The sequence below is a fragment of the Acinonyx jubatus genome, chromosome C1 (genome assembly GCF_027475565.1).
Source record: "Acinonyx jubatus isolate Ajub_Pintada_27869175 chromosome C1, VMU_Ajub_asm_v1.0, whole genome shotgun sequence".
NCBI classification, from domain to species: domain Eukaryota; kingdom Metazoa; phylum Chordata; class Mammalia; order Carnivora; family Felidae; genus Acinonyx; species Acinonyx jubatus.
The window spans coordinates 196,652,124-196,672,488 of record NC_069381.1 but is presented as its reverse complement, the minus strand read 5'-3'; the positions used below and the strand labels follow the sequence as shown (position 1 = coordinate 196,672,488).

The 20,365-nt window shown below is 39.8% G+C and overlaps 1 protein-coding gene and 1 long non-coding RNA gene across 13 annotated transcripts in view; one reads left to right on the top strand and one right to left on the bottom strand.

Moving 5' to 3' along the window:
- The window catches only part of FN1 (fibronectin 1), a 69,845-nt gene that overhangs the window by 34,693 nt on the left and 14,787 nt on the right, over positions 1-20,365 (top strand). For 3 of the 12 annotated variants that reach the window (XM_015066707.3, XM_015066703.3, XM_015066702.3), the window contains exons 21-36: positions 803-897; positions 2,552-2,720; positions 3,264-3,350; positions 4,611-4,802; positions 6,110-6,382; positions 7,506-7,688; positions 9,816-9,905; positions 11,190-11,459; positions 12,457-12,573; positions 13,468-13,632; positions 14,388-14,543; positions 15,218-15,331; positions 16,169-16,438; positions 17,640-17,827; positions 19,051-19,138; positions 20,025-20,201. In XM_015066707.3, the coding sequence (XP_014922193.1) occupies positions 803-897; positions 2,552-2,720; positions 3,264-3,350; positions 4,611-4,802; positions 6,110-6,382; positions 7,506-7,688; positions 9,816-9,905; positions 11,190-11,459; positions 12,457-12,573; positions 13,468-13,632; positions 14,388-14,543; positions 15,218-15,331; positions 16,169-16,438; positions 17,640-17,827; positions 19,051-19,138; positions 20,025-20,201 (2,634 nt within the window). The remainder of the gene's footprint in view (positions 1-802; positions 898-2,551; positions 2,721-3,263; positions 3,351-4,610; positions 4,803-6,109; positions 6,383-7,505; positions 7,689-9,815; positions 9,906-11,189; positions 11,460-12,456; positions 12,574-13,467; positions 13,633-14,387; positions 14,544-15,217; positions 15,332-16,168; positions 16,439-17,639; positions 17,828-19,050; positions 19,139-20,024; positions 20,202-20,365) is intronic. The other 9 variants (XM_015066705.3, XM_027051445.2, XM_015066706.3 and 6 more) reach the window with 3 other exon arrangements.
- LOC128314117 (uncharacterized) lies at positions 18,012-20,107 on the bottom strand. Its single transcript, XR_008295548.1, has 3 exons — positions 19,979-20,107; positions 19,736-19,786; positions 18,012-19,454 (listed from the first exon to the last, which is right to left on the bottom strand). It is a non-coding gene; the product is annotated as an uncharacterized LOC128314117 (long non-coding RNA).

Below are 20,365 nucleotides of genomic sequence, written 5' to 3'. Positions count from 1 at the left end.
GGCAGATTTTGTTTAACTTTCATGTGGCATTTCTTATTGCAACCAAAAATAATTGACCATAATTATGGAATAATTCAACTTAAAGCTATTTTCAGATCTCATCTGTAATTTAACTATTGTTCTCAAATTAATGATTTAAAAAGCAGAATGATAATCAATTTGTGGTCAGTTTCATATTTCAAATGGGATTCTCCAGGGAAATTAATTGTCCTAAAACTCAAATCCCAAACTTGATGAAAAGACACAAATCATAGACTGCAAGGACTTGAAAGTGTCTTCTTTGTCACTTAGCTCTTTGTCACTCAAGTACGATGCATGGACTCAGCATCAGCATTCCAGAAATGCAAACTTCTAGCCCCATGTTGGTCCTACTGAGTCAGAACCTGCATTTTAGCTAGGTGTCAGACAACTTGTGTGGCACAGAAAAGACTGAGAAGCGCTGACCTACTCTAAATTCTCACCCAGTGAGGGTGTTACATTCAGGATCCACTAGCTGAGTAAACAGAGGTTCTCCATAAAAGTACTTGTTACTGGGGTGCTTGGGTGGCTCAGTCGGTTGAGCAGATGACTCGAATTCGGTTTGGGTCACGATCCCAGGGTTGTGGGATTGAACCTGCGTTGGGGTCTGTGCTGGGTGTGGAGCCTGCTTGAGGTTCTCTCTCTCTCTCTGCCCCTCTCCCCACTCTCGCTCTTTCTCTGAAAAAACAAAAACAAAACAAAAACAAAAAAATTGCTACATGCATTCTGTGCAATAGTCTGTGATTCCAGCACATTGAACACATGCATTGATTCTATTTCACAGGGCAGCCTCTCGGCTCTGTTCCACCTTACAACACAGAGGTCACTGAGACCACCATTGTGATCACATGGACACCTGCTCCAAGGATTGGTTTTAAGGTAAATTGCAGATATCCCTAACCTCTTGTGAGACAGCCCTGAAGTGGCCTTATGTTTCTGAATGTGGTAGAAACAGGATGTTTGGGAGTCAGGAGACCTGGGTTTTATTCGCTGCTTCTGTCTGTGCCTCTCTGACCGCATTGTCCAGGTATAACATTACTGTGGCCTCACTGGATTTCTGGAAGGATGGACTGAGGCTGTGGAAGTGCTTCGCAAAAGGATAAAACATTAGTATGGAACTGTTGTTGTTATCTGATTTTCTCCATCCTTTCCCCCAGGGGACTGCATTTTAAAATATATAAGGAAGCGCCATTTGTTGTGTTGTTCTAAATGGGTGTCAACAAGTTCACAAAAACCCATTTAGAGAGACCAATTAAAGTCAGAGTCACTTAAAAATCACATTTTCATCCAATCATTTCATCTCAACTTGTTCAAAGCCCCTTGGGTGAATTTCTTAATAGAAGTTAAGATTAAGGTCTTCCTTGTAGATATCTGGATTCATGTTCTTTAAAGTAATGATATTAGGAAAGTGATGAATACAAATGAATATGTTTAAAAGAATTCCTTTCTTTGGCATTTAGAGTATAGGGAGAGAAATATTTATTATAATTGGAAATCAAGACTAAATCCCAATGACAGCTTGTTTAAAAAAATACACCAAAGGTCACTTTTTTTTGAAATATGCAAATAGCCATATTGATGATTATGCTACTTAAATATAGAGATACGGTTTTTGAAGATTACCTTTCAAATTCTCCTTAATCGTGTCATTCTGACTTTCAGAAGCCTTGTAACCTGCAAAGGACATCTCTAGAGTAGAACACCGTTTGATGATACGGTATTGCCTAGGTTTTGAAATAAAATATTAAAAAATTGAAAATTATGGGCACATTTATTTTAATTCTTCTTTTGTAATATATTGTCCTGCAGTTTAAGCTATGAACATACTTCTTCAAAAGAAATGTTTCTGAAGTACAAAATGTTAAAGGCTCTACTAACCTTTACATTGAATGTTCCTAACTCATTAAAAAGAGTGCTAGAGGATTTCTTCCAGCAAAAAAGAAAATAGAGGGGCACCTGGGTGGTTCAGTCGGTTAAGCATCTGACTTCGGCTCACGCCATGATCTCACCGGCTGTATGTTCGAGCCACGTGTCAGGCTCTGTGCCGACAACTCAGAGCCTGGAGCTTGTTTCAGATTCTGTGTCTCCCTCTCTCTCTGCCCCTTCCCCGCTTGCACTCTGTCTCTCTCTCTCTCTCTCTCAAAAAAAAAAAAAATAAATAAATAAATAATAAAAAGAAAATAGAAATGAACTGCCATGTTGCCCCAAGCCCCTGTGTACTTCTGGTTTATATCAGGAGATTATTTATCAAGCAAAACCTTATGTAATGACAGTTCTCCAGAGACATCCATTACAAGCCAATGTAGTGCAGTTTGGGAAGATACCTCTCCCACCTTGCGCCCCCAGTCCAGGGAGCTTCCAGTTGAAGAATCTAATAGAGCGAAAGGCAGGCGCCGACTCATTCCCTAATAAAAGCACAGCATGCAGTGTGCATAGAAGCTCACATTATACAAAGCATGACCAAAACCTCTCGGCAGTAACCTAGCTCTGGAAATATTTGCCCTTGGTGTTTATTTTGCTTTCCTTCTTCTAGCTGGGTGTACGACCAAGCCAGGGAGGGGAAGCACCACGAGAAGTGACTTCAGAGTCAGGAAGCATCGTCGTGTCTGGCCTGACTCCAGGCGTGGAATACATTTACACCATCTCGGTCCTGAGAGATGGGCAGGAGAGAGATACACCGATTGTAAAGAAAGTCGTGACACGTAAGAGGAGTCCTTTGCCTCTTTTCTTTTAGCTTTTAAAACTGTTCCAATTTGTAAAAATAACTGATATCAGTATCACTTTTTGCTTCTGATGACAGTGTAAGAGGAAGATCCCATGTCTCCTTATCTTATTAGCTATTTCTAAATTTGGAGCAGCAAGTTCAACTCTTGTCATATATTCCATGGCATCAGAACTGTTCTTTCTAATGTCAAAAATATTTATGAACTGGAAAGACAGAAAGAATGTCAATAGTATTTCAAAATTGTTAATTGTAAAAAAAATGGTCTCAGAGAATTGCTGTCCACCATGGTTTCATAGTATAGCTTCTATGTTTTTACTGATTCTTAAAAAGAAGGGATGGAAGGAGGGAGGGGGAGACAGAGGAGAGAGAAAAAAGAAAGAGGAAAAAAGGAAGGGAAGGGGAGGGGAGGGAAGGGAAAGGAAGGGAGGGAGGGAGAGAAGCAAAGGGCAGTAAGAAACATTCCACAGGTCAAGTGCTTGGTGTTAGCTTTAACTTGTAACTTAAACTTTTTTCTGCATAGCATTGTCTCCACCCACAAACCTGCACCTGGAGGCAAACCCTGACACCGGTGTGCTTACAGTGTCCTGGGAGAGGAGCACCACTCCAGGTAAGCCTGGGATGTATCAAGGGCAAGTCTGTGTGGTACTGTCACAGGACAAAGGTGTTGGAAACTTTGAGAGAAAGGGTCAACATTATAAGTACCCAGCTTTCCATAAAAAATATAGTACGTGAGCGTACATCACAGAGTGACATATAGAGTGTTTCACTGCATGTATCTTTAGATAACAGGAAAGTGAACAAGGCAGACCCTTATCAAGCTGTAGGGAATCATGAGGGCTGACAGAAACCATTCTGGATGGTACCTTTTGCTCAGTGGCGCTCAAAATTGCCAGAAAAAAAAAGGCTGAAATCATACTGCAGAAATTTCCTTTTGTCTATTGTTAGAGATTCTAAGTATACTATTCAATGAAGTTTTACAAATATTTTGTCATGAGAGGCACCACAAAACTCTAAAGGTGATGAAAGACAGAAATGACCTCCAGTTTGAAACTTTAAGCTGGCAAGTCGTATGCTTGTTTGAAACCAGATCATTAACATTTAGTCTTCGTGGATGGTCTAGGCTGCCTGTCTGGATGGTCACTAGCAAATGTAATGACCTAAACCTTTATTTCCATCCAGTTGGACTTTCTTGTCTAGACACCATTTTCGTGTCCAGCCTGTTAGTAAGTTTAACTTAAGTCACCCTTTAGTAAGTTTAACTTAAACATATTTTCTCATTTAGTCTGGTCCCTGTGGATCTCTAATTATCACTGTTTTAATTTGAATGTCTCTCTCTTCCCCCTCAACACTCTTACTGCCCAGTTTCTATGATTCCTTACATCTTCCACAGTGAGCATTTTTTGTATACAATATAAGTATAGCCACTTTTGTTTTTCACTTTGTCTCCTTTCCTTATTCCCTTCCTGTAAATCCCATAGGTTCAGACCTTGTAAATTAAGAGAGCCCATATTGGGGAATATGCTTAGGGTTGAGAACCATTCCAGACTAAGCAGGTAAAATGGAGGATTCCTCATCTGTCCTGAAGATGATCTGTTAAGGCAAAGCAGGGTATAGTGGTAAAAGGAACCTGGATTAGGAGTCAGACAAGCCTATGGTAATCACTCCCCCATTCCAAGATTTTCTTTAAACTGAGGATATTAATACCTGCCTCAAACGGTTGTTGCAGCACTGAATAACAGGAGAGTCCTCAATAAATGCTGGGTCCTTTCCCCATTCCCTTCTGTGGGTCCATCATTGGGGTCTACTTTGATTCAGCCTGGGTCACAAATGCTCTGTGCAGTAACTGCCTCCTTTCTGTCCTCTCTAGACATTACTGGTTATAGAATTACCACCACCCCTACAAATGGCCAACAGGGATATTCTTTGGAAGAAGTGGTCCATGCAGATCAGAGTTCCTGCACTTTTGAAAACCTGAGTCCTGGCTTGGAGTACAATGTCAGTGTTTACACTGTCAAAGATGACAAGGAAAGTGCCCCTATCTCTGATACCATCATCCCAGGTAATGGAACAATAAGCAGTTATCCTAAGAGTGGCAGATTCGATGAGAGTGGGGATTGATATCTTAATCCCCAGATGGTTGAGTGTGTCAGATACATTTGGGATTTAGTTCTGACCTCCCAACCACACTCTCCCAAACCATGAAGTCAAAGCAACTATTTGGACAAATGCTTGCTGTTAACACCGCTTTACTTTCTGTGCTTCACTGGGATGCTGTTTGTTGCGATGGGTATGTAATGGAGTGGCAACCATGGCCTTCACTCTGTACTGTCAGCTCACGTGGAAATATTACTAAAACAGTGTCATGTGTCTGTCCTCTGTACTGACAGGCTAAAAGTAATATGGTAAATGCATCCCGTCGGTACATCTGTCCCTGATTTTACAGTCCATATCCATTTTCAACAGCTGTCTGTACAATCGTACCTATCTCCACATGTGAGCATTGGCTTAGCACTTGGTTGACACGTCCAATTCTTCGTCTTGCAGTTTCAAATCCTTCCTTCATAAAACTGAAGAAAAAAAGAAAGGCCATACCTTCGGGTGTTCTTTCTGGTGGATTGAACGACAACACTGAAAAGACCTATCTAGGGATAGGTTTTTTATTTGCCCCAAATTGGATTGTGACTGAATGAAAGCATTGGACAGGCGGTGTTCTCCTTTGCCCTGTTTGGTAGAATGCTTTTACTAATGCTAATTAAATAACTTTGATTATGAATTAAACAAAATATTGGCAATAGTATTGGACTCAAGTCTGTCTTCCACCTGAATGTGCTTTTGTATGGCACATTTCACACCATACAATGATACTGCATCAGCATTATGGCCATAATGTTGTCATGAGTTTTTGTATGGGAAAAGAAAGAAAAACCCACCGATGTTTTTTTTTCTTAAGCTTCTTCATGCAAGCTCTATTTTCCTACTAAAACAGTTTGGATTTAAAAAAAAAAACAGCATTGTTGATACTTACTACAGATATCATGTCTAGGTTCTAAGAATGGTTTTGACATCCTAAATAGGCCTATAATTTTTAGGAATCTGAGACGTTCAAATTCTACTATTTAGAGACATTTCTAAAATGCAAGAAAATCCCAAAGAATATTGTAAACCTGTCTTATTCTCCCAGGAAAGCAAACTATTCAGGATGATTAGGATGTCTTTTCAGAAAATTTGGAAAAGATTGCATATTACCATCATTGCTTTAACATTCCATCAATTATTACCACTGGTAACCTGATGTACACTGCTTTATTTTTTCCTCTTTTTTGCCTCTATTTTCCTTTTGCCCCTCTTTGCTTTGTAACTCAATAGAGGTGCCCCAACTCACTGACCTAAGCTTTGTTGATATAACCGATTCAAGCATCGGCCTGAGGTGGACCCCGCTAAACTCTTCCACCATTATTGGGTACCGCATCACAGTAGTTGCGGCAGGAGAAGGTATCCCTATTTTTGAAGATTTTGTGGACTCCTCAGTAGGATACTACACAGTGACAGGGCTGGAGCCGGGCATTGACTATGACATCAGCGTTATCACTCTCATTAATGGCGGAGAGAGTGCCCCTACTACACTGACACAGCAAACGGGTGAATTTTGAAAACTTCTGTGTTTGAGACGTGGACGGTGTTGCATGCTGCCACCAGTCACTCTGGTTAAATATGGATGTTTCGTGGGAAAAGCCAGCGATTTGCCAATGATTAAGAAAGAGAGGGTGGCTTGAGGCCCGGGGCGAAGGAATTGAATGTATATGCTACACTGATTGGATGCAGGCATATGCAAGTGGTCTTAAAGACACTTTCATTTCAGCCACAAATGTGTAGAAAGCTAGCGAGATCTGATCTGTTGAACACAAAATGGCAAAGGTTAAATGAATTTGCAGACTTGGAGTTTTTACAAAGTATCTCACATGAATACCAACTCGGATAATGAGCACCAGTTTATGAGAGAGGTACTTATAGAATGTGCCGTTATGCTCTTCTTTCGACTCCTTGATAAACCCTACCATGTTCCTTCTTTGCAGTGGACTTAAAAACCCAGTCAAATTTAGGGTGGGTTGAAAGGGGGTTGTCTTGACATAGGAGAAAAAGAAACTTTGGGGCACTGTGGATTACATTGCCATGGCTAGGTAAAGAAACTCCTCTTTAACCAGTCTGGGGCCAAGCATGCAACATTCCGAAGGTTCTCTGCCCTGCATGGTAAGAAACATGCTGAGAACCAATCTGCATGAACCCTTTGCACTCGTAGGTAGAACTCACGGAGTGGGATCGTAGCGATGCCGGTAGCTGTAGTCATCTCACATCAGGGGAAATGTAGGACCTCTTGTCTTTTCGTCTGTGTGCATGTGTTTGAAAAGTACCGCTGTGTTTCTCTTTGCTGTGTGGCAACTTCAGCCTCTTCAGCCTGGGATTAAATAACTGTCACTGGTGTTAATAATGTACTTACAATCAACATGTTTGAAAGTAGATGAAAAGTATTCTTTGAAATGTACTGATGGCAGAAAGGTTAAAGAGGCCTAACAGTACTGTGTGTAGTGTTTTATTTTTAACAGTAGTTCACTATGATTTAGATCAGATTTAGATTAGAATGTTTGCATGATTCTGACTCATTTCCTTAATGCATGAACTATTGGTTTTACCTTTCCAGCTAATTTTTGTTACCTTTCATTTTAAAAGTGACATTGACTCCGTCTTCCTTCTTATTTGAAACCAGCTGTGCCTCCTCCCACTGACCTGCGATTCACCAATATCGGTCCAGACACTATGCGTGTCACCTGGGCCCCACCTCCGTCCATTGAATTGACCAACCTCCTGGTGCGCTACTCCCCTGTCAAGAATGAGGAAGATGTTGCGGAGTTGTCCATCTCTCCTTCAGACAACGCAGTGGTCTTAACAAGTAAGCAGTCAACTGTATCTGTTCCATAAATGCTAAGCTAGAGCACGAGGAGAGAATTCCGGGTTCTCAGGGAGGAGCAACTAAGATCAAGACAGCTACAGCAAAACTACAAACAAAACCCCAAATGTGATGTGTGACTCTGTATACTTTGAAAGATGTCACATTTGTCACTATTTTAATGTATGTATCTTTGAGATCCACAACTTTTTAAAGATCACAGTAGAAAAGCACCAGCAGTGAAGTTCGAAGACTTCAAATAAATTCTGCTTCCAAATAAGCACATACAAATAAATGAATGTCAAAAGAAAATAGAGGACTAAATTTAGATGTTCAGAGAGAGAAACAATAAGGATTGAAAATAGTGTCACCATATCTGTTTTATTCTCATTAAAAAAAAAAAAAAAAAGTGCCAGTGGGTAATCTCCAGCTTCTGAAAACACAGAAACAGTGACATGTTACCAGGATAGATCGGGATGATGCTGTTTTGAAGAAAGAGCCAGAAGTGTAATTGGTACTTCAGAAAGAATCTTTTGGCAGGATTTCTCTGAAGGCTGAGGACCCAGAAAACAGCTAACATTCAAATAAACAGCAACCATTTATGTGTCTTTCTGGATCCTACCTTTTTGAAATAGACATTGTTTATTAAAGAAAATAGAAGGAAGCTGCAACATGGTGCTGTTTTTCCTGTAAATGTTGCTTCTTATTATTTTCACCATAATAGTAAAATAAGCACATGAGAATAGCATAGGTTTCTACGTAAGGAAAGAAAGAGCTCACATTTAGGTATATTACCAAATGACGGTCTGAAAATATCCTGTATGTTGCAGACACATTTTAGAGAATGAAAGGCAGCTCAACATGACTATAGTCTTGGCTTCTCATTTCATGGCTGAGGGTGAGGACATCCTTAGTTCTGCCTATCAACAGGGCTGTTGTTTCTGTTCTAGATTACTCTGGAGTCAGTAGTTACAGCATCGCTCATTACACAGCTCCTGCTTCAGGACCACTGTCTGCCCCACTGACTGGTCACATGTTCATCACACATTCTAAGATCTTATTTTAGATCCTGCTGTAGATTGCAAGGTAGCCATCCCTCACCCCCTGCCCCCCAGAGAAGCCATTATTACCCAATTTTACAGATGAAGCAACCGAGGTCTCTAGTGGCTAAGTCAATTGCCCCTGGGCAAGCAGGAATAAGGGAAGTAGAGTCCAAGTATCCAGCTCTTTAGTCTGGTGCTTTCCCAGACCTTGCGGCCTCTGTACAAAGGCTGAAGAGGAGATGGTGTAGAGGGGAATGAGGTCTACTGAGTAGGAATTCAAAGGTTAGAGACCCTACTCTGTACCTTTCTGGGCCTCAAAATTAAGAGTAGAGGATACTCAGGAATGTGTATGTAATTTTTTAAGTAGTCTGTTCTTCCTTCAATATGGTGGAACCAATCACTTTCCTCATGGAATAGGACTCTTTTCCAGTAAAGGTTAATTATTAAGACCACTGGTCTTGGTCTGGGTCAAATCCTATATGATCTAGGGCAAGTACACCAAAGAAGATGACTTCTCTGCACCTCAGTTTTCTCCTGTGTAAAATGGGGATGGTTATAAACCAAACTTTTGGGGGAAATGGGTACTTTCGTTGTTATGAATGTGGTGATGGTTTCACAAGTTCCTACATACACCACAACCTGTCAAAACTGTACACTTTAAATATTTGTAGTTTATTGTATGACCATAAGTCCACTTTCAATTGTAGCAAACTACTTCCTGAGGTTGTTGGTGAGGAGTAAATGATAATCCACAGTGCCACGGTCATTATTACTATATGCCTTCAATAGATATCATAATAAGTGGATGACAGAGATAATCTTACATGGCAGCGACCATCTTATTGCAGATGGCTGAATCACTCTCAGAAGTGGAACTGAGGGCAGAGCTTAGAGATGTCACAGGGTGAGGTGACCTTTCCTTATCACCTTGTTACAGCCCATCTCCAGGTAGCAATAGTCATGTCAGTATAAGTCAGTTATAGGACTGAGCCTTTTTGTATTTTATCAGTTGAAATAGTCCTAAGGGTGCTTTGCTTTTTCATGCTTTTGAGCACAATTTAAAAGTAAGTGCCACTTGCCTCTTCAGATCTCCTGCCTGGCACCGAATATTTGGTCAGTGTCTCCAGTGTTTACGAACAACACGAGAGCACACCTCTTAGAGGAAGACAGAAAACAGGTGAGTGATGTTCGCAGTATGCTTATCAAATAGCTCTCACCTACCAATTTTAATAGCAAAGTAGAATACTGCTTCTAAAACTACATCTCCATTCTTGTGATGGTAGTGGTGCTATAACCTTGTCATTCCTTTTTGATCACCAGTCTTAAAAATTAAATGATACTTCTTCAAGTATTATCCTGATTTCCAGTCACTAAGATTATACTCTCTGCTTCCAGAGAGGACTCAAAATAGTCCAGGAACTTTGTTATCTTTCCTTGTAAAAAATCGCCCAAGAATAATATAATCCCTATTTATTTAGAGATAGCGAACATTCCTTTTCATTAGGCAGCTCTAAGGCTGACCCAACACTGTCCTTGTCATGGAAGTCTTTTCCCTCCTTTGCTAAGCCAACAAGTTTATCTTTTTTATCTGCTTGATGAAATATGCATGCATAATGTAAAGAAGTTGATTTGAATCCCATAATATTACATTAAAGTCCTTAAATATGAGGGCTTCTATTAATTATTCCTTTTAAGAAACTGCAATGTGATGTATCCATTAACTTATGTATTATAATCCACTTGCTTCCCCAAAAAAGTTGCGACATCTCAATTTGGTTTGAATATGTTATTCAATAGAATAAGTAATTATTAGTACTAAAATAAAAATTTTCTGGTAGTCCCAGGGAGATTAAGTGACTTGAATTTGAGATAAACTCTAAATTCTGATTACTTTTTCCATGGTACACTAAATTTTCAATTCATGAGGATTTACCTGCATTGTAATTTGTCCAGGATGATGTCTTGTTTTAGTTTTTGAGAGCTTTATGTTTGGCATTATTATCACCCCATTGACCTATCAGTTCCCTTTGAGTATAGAAAACTTCTTTGAGAGCCAAAAGCTTGAGAGTGGGCATAACTTGCCTTATTTTGAGAGACACAGGATAGAAACGTGGAATATTTGAACACTGAAGCATTTGAAAATTATTCCCAGGGTATCTTAAACACCCATCTTTAAGAGTGATGCAGAAGCCTAGAATAACAACACACATACATAACTTGGATTATTTAGCAAAAGAAAAAAGAGCTTGAGTTGGCTATTTGGAACTGAGTCAGTTTAGGATTTCGAAATTTGTGTGTGGCTTAGAATCAGTGCTTCATAACTTGAGGTTTATGGCAATATGTTGTGTTAATGAGAACACAACAGAAGGCTGTGTGTTACCTTCCCTGCATTCTTCCTCACCTTCTAAACTGGTGGTGTCTTTCCCCATCCCCACCTTTCTCCCCTGGGTGGGAAAAACAGGTCTCGATTCCCCAACTGGCATAGACTTTTCTGATATCACTGCCCACTCTTTCACTGTCCATTGGATTGCTCCTCGAGCCACCATCACTGGCTACCGGATTCGCCATCACCCTGAGCACACTGGTGGAAGACCTCGGGAAGATCGGGTGCCCCCGTCTCGGAATTCCATCACCCTCACCAATCTCATTCCGGGCACAGAATATGTGGTCAGCATCGTTGCTCTTAATGGCAGAGAGGAAAGTCCTCCCTTGATTGGCCAACAGTCAACAGGTAACTTGTTTTCTGGTCTGCAAAGAAACTCTGAGGACTTTCCTGTGCAGGGGGTGTCTTCTGTGAAACAGCTTTGTGTTGTCTGAGTCATTGTCTCTTAAAAATAGATTGTGGTTATGAGACATGGAGAGAGAAGTGAGAGTGTATGTGGAGAAAATCTCCTTCTTAGACTGTATCAAAGATCATTTTTTAATGAACATCTTAGTTTTTATTTTCTGAGAGAGATAGAGAGCATGAGCACAAGTTGGGTAAGGGCAGAGAGAGAGGGAGTCATAGAATCCGAAATAGGCTCCGGGCTCTGAGCTGTCAGCACAGAGCCTGATGCAGGGCTCGAACCCACAAACCGTGAGATCATGACCTGAGCTGAAGTTGGATGCTTAACTGACTGACCCACCCACGTACCCCGAAGATCATTTTTTTATTGCAAAAAATTTCTCACCGAATTTAGGTATTTATATGTTTCCAATACCTAAAGTTTTATTCAAAATATTAAGAAAGTCCCTGTTTCAAAGTTCCTTTAAAAACACAATTATTTTAATGTAATAGTATCATTATTTTTAGGAGATGGATACTGAAGTATTTGGGGGAGAAGTAGTATGATGATATCTGTACCTCAGTCTCAAGTGGACTAACAGAAAGACAGAGAGACAAGCAAATGTGGCAGATGTTACCAATTAGCAAATGCCTGTGAGAAGGGGATATAGGTGTTCAGTATATTATTTTTGTGACTTCTCTGTTGTTTTACAATTTTTCAAAATAAAAAGTTGAAGAAAAAAGCACTATGATAAATTTGTAATAATGATTTCATCACAATTTGAATTGCCTCTTTAACCCCTTACCTTGAATTGTTCATAATTTTTAATTCTACTAATCTTGCATAGTATTTACATTATTATATGAGAGAATTATAAAGGCGCTGACCTGAAAAATGAGCGAAGAGTGAATCTGGGCATTGTTTGAAAGTTATAGATGTGGCAACTTTCCCGTGTTTTTCTAGTTTCTGATGTTCCGAGGGACCTGGAAGTCATCGCCGCCACCCCCACCAGCCTCCTGATCAGCTGGGATGCTCCCGCTGTCACAGTGAGATATTACAGGATCACCTATGGAGAAACAGGTGCGTTAGTAAGACACTGTTTCATTCCGATCAAGTCGGATTGTGTTGTGGGTAACCTGAACGCCCAGCAATGGATACGTATGTAAAGAAACTTTGGCAAGTCCATTCAGAGGAGGCTTGTCTTTTCTAAGAGGATGTGAAAAAATACGTATGCTATAATGGGTGGCAAAATCAAGAAAAAAAAATCGTGTAATACTAAAGGGGGAATAGAAGGGCTGAGGAAGAAAGAATTCAAAATTCACAAATATATGATCAGTGGTAAAATGATAAGTGATTTGTATTTTTTTTTACTTTCCTATATTTTCAAAATTTTATTTATCTATTTATTAATTTTAATATTTATTTATTTTTAAGGGAGAGAGAGAGGCATTGAGAAAGGGAAGCAGAGAATCCCAAGCAGGATCCACACTGTCAGCACAGAGCCTGATATGGGGCTCAAACTCATGAACCATAAGATCATGCCCCGAGCTGAAATCAAGAGTCGGATGCTTAACCGACTGAGCCATCCAGGCACCCCTTCAAAATTTTATTTAACATGAATATATTGCATTAATATTTTGAAAAAGGAACACAGTCTATGCAGTCCGGGTTGAGGACTTACCTTCTTTCTTTTTCTAATCTTAACCCACAATTCAGAGACATTTTAAAGCTGGAATGTTAAGCATTCCACAGTTAAGCATTAACTGTGATTTTCTCCCAATTTTTACACACTTATTAAGGTTCACTACATGCATAAATAAATATGTTTCTGTTTAGGCCCTATTAATAGCACTCTTTTAAGAGGAATAAGAAAACGTGTGACTAACTGCTGTCTCAATATGTTATTATAGTTACTCAACAATCCCTGACTACTTCTCAGCCCCTCACATTTTGAACTAACCTCTTTTCACACAGGAGGAAATAGCCCTGTCCAGGAGTTCACTGTGCCTGGGAGCAAGTCCACAGCTACCATCAGTGGCCTGAAACCTGGAGCGGACTACACCATCACCGTGTATGCTGTCACTGGCCGTGGAGACAGCCCAGCAAGCAGCAAGCCAATTTCCATTGATTATCGAACAGGTACCAATCCCTGCTCTGAGGTGACATGAGAATATTTACTTAGTTTTACAGAGTTCTTCCAAAGTACTCTCCTCATGTGGAATTAGTTTTCTTTTCTTTTCTTTTTAAATTTTTTTTATGTTTATTTGTTTTTGACAGAGAGAGACAGAGCATGAGTAGGGGAGGGGCAAAGAGAGGGAGACACAGAATCTGAAACAGGCTCCAGGCTCCGAGCTGTCAGCACAGAGCCCGACGTGGGGCTTGAACTCACAGACTGCAAGATCATGACCTGAGCTGAAGTCAGGGGCTCAACCGACTAAGCCACCCAGGCGCCCCTGGTTTTCTTTTTTAATAAGAAACAACATAGCCAGCCAGCAGAGTTTTGAGCCAGATATACAAAGAAGTATCACCAGATATACAAAGGGATTTTGTGTATTTCGTTAATGGATATATTCCATGTGCCTGCAATAAAGACAAGCATAGAGGGTGTTCAATATATTCGTTAATGAGTGAAGGAATGAGGTGATAAGAAGACAAACACCTACTTGGAATATAGTCTTTGTGAATGAAGCAGCCATCTTGAAAATAGGTAATGGCATCTAGAGGCATGCCCCACCTCCAGAAGGCAATCTCTGTGTTTCTGCAAAAGATACACCCGTGAGTCATTAATGGTAATAAGAGATGATTCTGTACATACCAGAACTGGAAACAAGACTTGTCCATTCTTGTCCCCATGGGCTGGGGCTTCACTGATTTCTCCTTGTGTTTATGTGTAGAAATTGACAAGCCAGCACAGATGCAAGTGACTGACGTTCAGGAAAACAGCATTAGTGTCAGATGGCTGCCTTCAAGTTCCCCTGTTACTGGCTACAGAGTGACCACTACTCCCAAAAATGGCCCAGGACCATCAAAAACTAAAACTGCGGGTCCAGGTAAGAAAAACCAGCATCTCACATACATCAGGATAAACAGAATAGGGTCACACCATATGGTTTTTAATATAAATGGCCACCTAGGTCTGAAGTACTATATATTTTCATATCATGCATCAGAGATCCCCATTTGTGAACTCAGGGCTCAAGATTGTTACAAACTCCCTCCATGGTAGCATTTTTAGGATAAGTGTGTTTCTACTTTTACATGCGTAGTTCTGTTTGATGGTGTGAACATCTTACATGATTAGATCTATCTTTGTGGGTTTGTTTATCATGCACACCAAAGAGAGAGATGGCCTAACTTTTTAAGATCCTTTTAACTCTTGTTTTTGTTTTTATATAAAATGCTGGTGAAATTGGGATCCCAAGGTAGTATCTTGAGGTCAGGCTAATTTTCATTTTTTCCAAGAGCAGCATCCTTCATTGTTGGAGACATCATATTAAATTTTAGAGTGTCTCCTTTAGTTTGACTTTACTCCAGTATGGCAGTTTGTATTAGCAAAGAACATGTTTGTCCAAGGGAAATTCATATCTGACTCATCCATGTTTTCATGGTAATTCTGCAAATGAAAATTCTGGGCCACCGTGCGTTTATTACGGAACTCTGAAAGTCACTTAGCTGACCTTACAGTGGATGACATAGATGCATTTGCTTTTCACTCCCTTTGCAGATCAAACAGAAATGACCATTGAAGGCTTGCAGCCCACAGTGGAGTATGTGGTCAGTGTCTACGCTCAGAATCGAAACGGAGAGAGTCAGCCTCTGGTTCAAACTGCAGTAACCAGTATGTAACCAATGCTTATTTCCCATTTTCAAAGTCAATTGTGTTCTTAGGCAAATGAATGCCCTCTGCACGTCTTTTGCGATTATACCTAGAGAAAGCCAACTTGGTTAGTTTGAATCTTGAGCTGAGCCCTTTACAAACATTTTTCCTTCTTGGTGCCAAGCAATGAACACATAGGGAAGGAAGTTTGTGGAGCTATCATAGTTGCTGTGCTTTGAATTTCTTTTGCTCAAATGGCCTCAGCAAAATCTTGTTTGCCTATAGCAAATCTACAAAATATTTTGCCTGGACCTATTTTTCTACAACTGGATGGTAAAGTTGATTGCGGCATGCTTCGTGAAGCTATTGTGTTCGGAGCATTTGGAAAACTGTCTGGACCAGCGATTAATGTAAATAATAGAGTGGGGAGAGAAGAGTTAAAGAAAGGTTGTAATAATCTGACTCTAACATTGAAAATCAACTTTACCGCTTCCAAGGTATAGAAAATTCAGGTCTGTGAGACTAACATCACATTGCAAAAACAAATTGTAAAAAACAAATTGTGAAAAACAAATTTTACAATATCGTAAAATTAATAGAAATAAATCCTCATTGTGGGGACATTTTACCAGGTGCCTATGTGTCTCACATACACCTATGTTTTGATAAGCGATGTGACGTTAAATAGTTTCTAAAAAACCTATTCAGGTGTCAAGTAATTTTCCATTTAATAGTGGGTTCATTGGAATTTAATTCATCAGAGAAAATGGTATCTGCAAAACTGCTTTGCATGTTGTAAAAATGCTTATTTCACAACTTGCTTTTCACATAACCTCTTACCATTAATTTGCCTAACAGACATTGATCGCCCTAAAGGACTGGCATTCACTGATGTGGATGTCGATTCCATCAAAATTGCTTGGGAAAGCCCACAGGGGCAAGTTTCCAGGTACAGGGTGACCTACTCGAACCCTGAGGATGGAATCCATGAGCTATTCCCTGCACCTGATGGTGAAGAAGACACAGCAGAGCTGCAAGGCCTCAGGCCGGGTTCTGAGTACACAGTCAGTGTGGTTGCCTTGCACGATGATATGGAGAGCCAGCCCCTGATTGGAACCCAGTCCACAGGTATATCGGTAACTGCACCAGTGGGTGCTCACGGGAGCAGTGGCTTTATGCCCTGCTGAATGAATTATACTTTCTCGGGCTATTGATTCCCTGGAAGGGGGTTAAAAAAAAAAGCAGCCTCTCTAATAGGAAAGACCCTCTTTAGAAAGGAATAGTAATAAGCAACAAAGTTTAAGGGATATTCAGATACAGTCTCATAAAGGGAAGTTTTAGAGTGGCTTGGCTTATAAATAAGGCCATAAAGTGAGAAAACTGAAGATGGTCCTAGAATTGTGAATTATTTCTTAAACTGGGATTCCCTGTGGTCACACTCACCGTGCATAAAGGAAAGGAGTTTGGCATCCTAGAGCTTACTCTAAAAAAGGAACCCAAACTGGGCTATTTCCTAGCAGCATGATTCTGAGAACACGTAGGTAAGACCTTCCTTCTCTGGTTAGATATCATGTGCTGAGTGCGCAATTTGCTTATAGGTTTTGGGAGTCAGACACAGCGGAAACAGTTTAGGGCAAATGCTTTCCACTATACTTTATCCGCTTGTGCTTTGTTTCTGAAGCAGAGTGGAATGCTAAATTTGTGTCTGTGTGGCACCATAAACCTTGGAGGTGACTATCTGTATTATTGCTCTTTGCTTCTCTTTTCTGCTTCTGTTGTGAGCCAATTTTCTTCTTATGCTGCACCACAGAGAATACTTCAAATTTAGCAGCACTATCTGCTGTGGGGTTCAAATAAAGAGGATAAAGACATAATTCTGTCTTTTGGGGACGGAATACTCTGTGAAGTGGTTTTCCATACAAAATCACTTATCCGGGAAAAGGGCTATTGCTCATCTTTCCATATAAAATGGAAAATCAATCCTAATGGCCAATAAGCCAACTTGACTTTGTTTTTTTATGTTTATTTTTTTTAAGGGAAAGCAAAAAAAAAAAAAAAACAACTTTTCAAACCCAAAGTCCCTTAGTCTTCTGGCATTTTTCCAAGTGTTTCCAGTGATTCTGAGAATTGGTGGATATAAAACACATTTTTTTCAGCAAACATTTTCTTTATTTTGCATCCTTTCTTGTACTTTCTCATACTGAATCTTGACCTGACCAGGGAACCCACCTCACCAAACAAGCACAATCTATACTTCTCGGAATTCACTTTAATTTCCCTTTTCCCCGGTTCCTATAATATAACCTCTAATTAATGACCATCCCGACAGCCATTCCTGCACCAACCGACCTGAAGTTCACCCAGGTTACACCAACAAGCCTGACCGCCCAGTGGACAGCGCCCAATGTTCAGCTCACTGGATATCGAGTGCGGGTGACCCCCAAGGAAAAGACTGGACCAATGAAAGAAATCAACCTTGCTCCTGACAGCTCATCTGTGGTTGTATCAGGACTCATGGTATGCAGTGCCCTTTTTCATGGGAATAAAACAAAGCTGACCCTTGAGCAATATAAATGTGATCTGTTTGGGTCCACTTATATATGCTGATTTTTTTATAGTACAGTAGTATAAATTTATTTTCTCTTCTTTATGATTTTACTAATAACATTTTTTTTCTCTAGCTTACTTTATTATAAGAGTACAGTATATAATGCAAATACCATACAAAAATATGTGGTGATCAGCTGCTTATCAGTAAGGCTTCTGGTCCATAGGGGGCTATTACTAGTCAAGTTTGGGGGGCAGTCAAAGGTTATAAACAGATTTTCAACTGGGCAGGGGGGTTGGCACCCCTAACCCCTGCATTGTACAAGGATCAATTGTAATCATCTCTTACACATTTTAAGGTGGTGGAGATAAAATATCATAATAAATCTATTGTGTTTTGGTGCCTCTGCCACCAAATAATTTTCTTGTAATTCTGTATCTGAATTATCTATAGTGATGTAAGCTTTTCCAGATGACTCTCTCGGACAGAATTTTATAAACAGCTTTGGATATTGCACAGCTCTTTAAATGTATTCTGTTTATTTTAAAAGATTGTATGTGTGTATGTGTGTGTTGAGGGGGGCAATTCATATATCCATAGGCTGAATGCATAAATCCATTTTGGTTATGCATTTTTTGAGCTCTTTTATCTTGGCAAGGAGTATTCTCCAGTGTGTACCAATCCAGCCTGACTCTCCCTTCATTGAAACATTTTTAATCCTTCTAGATAAGCATGTGGAAAACTAGCCAGGAGTCTAGGATATGGATGGACTTCTTAACATAAGGCCAGTTTCAGGAGAAATGACAGAAAGAGGGTTCTGAGATAGAGTAGAGTGTTCTTTCTGCCTCTCGGTGGTCAGAAAAATTCACGATTGGCACCTGTCAGATCATAAAGGAGAAAAACAGGACAATACCTGCTTTCCCCACTTTGTATCAGCTTTGTATCAGTGTAAGTATGTAAGTTAAAGCTTACCTGGTGTTGACCCCTAAGCACATTTTTAAATTCATGTAATTAACACGTCCTGTTGATCATCTGCAGTGTGGGAATAAAACTCATCTAGGAATTTATGGCACTGTGGGTTTTGCTAGTTTATTTTTTCTTTTATAACCATTGTGCTTTTCTAATGCTGTAGTGAAAATGCCTCGGTTTCAGTAGATCACGTTACTAAAACTTACCGTGTCCTCCTTTCTAGGTCGCCACCAAATATGAAGTGAGCGTCTATGCCCTTAAGGACAGTTTGACAAGCAGACCAGCTCAGGGAGTCGTCACTACTCTGGAGAGTGAGTAATCAGGCATTTTAATGTCGACAGATATTCTGCATAAGCAAAAATGAAAGAATGGTAAATGATTTTCTAGATCACCAAATTCACAGAAGCATTCGCAATATGGAAACTGATTTGCTTGCCCATCTTTTTGACTGCCTACAGTCACCTTTTATGCCCTCCAGAAAGTGGTGTACTGGCACATAAATGGAATCACTTCAAAATGTGATAATGTTAGTGTTATGAACTAGGACTTACATTTAGTTTATGCTTTAGTTGTTGGAAATTGTCTTCATAAATCTGTGGAGGCTAGACACATAGACTTCTGCTGTACCTTAACAGTACAATAAGTATTGGACAAAATTGGGTCAAAATTCTAGTTTTGTGCCATATCAATAATTTATAGTATGCTCTTTCAAAAATCACATAAAGTATCAAAATTTCCTATTCTATAAAATACAGTTTCCATTGCATATGTTGAGAGAAAAAAATGAAGGCTTATAAAAAGGACAAAATACTAGCAATATTATATATGTTATTGCTGGCTGGCCATATCATTGTAACTCCTACCACCCATATTTTATGTTAGAATAAATTAGTAATTTTAGTACTTACTAAGATATTTGTAGATACTGTAAAGTCAGACTCAGAAACCACTGGTAATATCTGCAAAGGTTTTTAGTTTTGCAAAAAAAAAAAAAAAAAAAAAAGCATGACAGGTGAATCTTTTTGTACTTTCTAATTACTGTCAACCTTTCTCTCTGGATGCAGGGGAAAATCTACACATTATTAGTTATTCATAGAAATGGATATATCTGGTGTATAATAAAGAAACATTTTAAAATATCAAAACCTTACCTAAATGAGTCAGCCGGGCGCTAATCTCCAGTTGTGATTTGTGCAGATGTCAGCCCTCCAAGAAGGGCCCGTGTGACTGATGCTACGGAGACCACCATCACCATCAGCTGGAGAACCAAGACTGAGACAATCACTGGCTTCCAAGTTGATGCCATCCCAGCAAACGGCCAGACTCCAATTCAGAGAACCATTAAGCCAGATGTCAGAAGCTACACCATCACAGGTCAGGGAACTCACTGGACTGATCACGTTTGTTGATTGCTATTCACGACATAAATTAGCTTCTCAGTTACTCTGCCACTCGCAATGATTAAATTTACTGTCAGTGTTTTACAATAATCCAGATATAATATTTAAAAACTCACTTTCATACTATGATTAGAAATA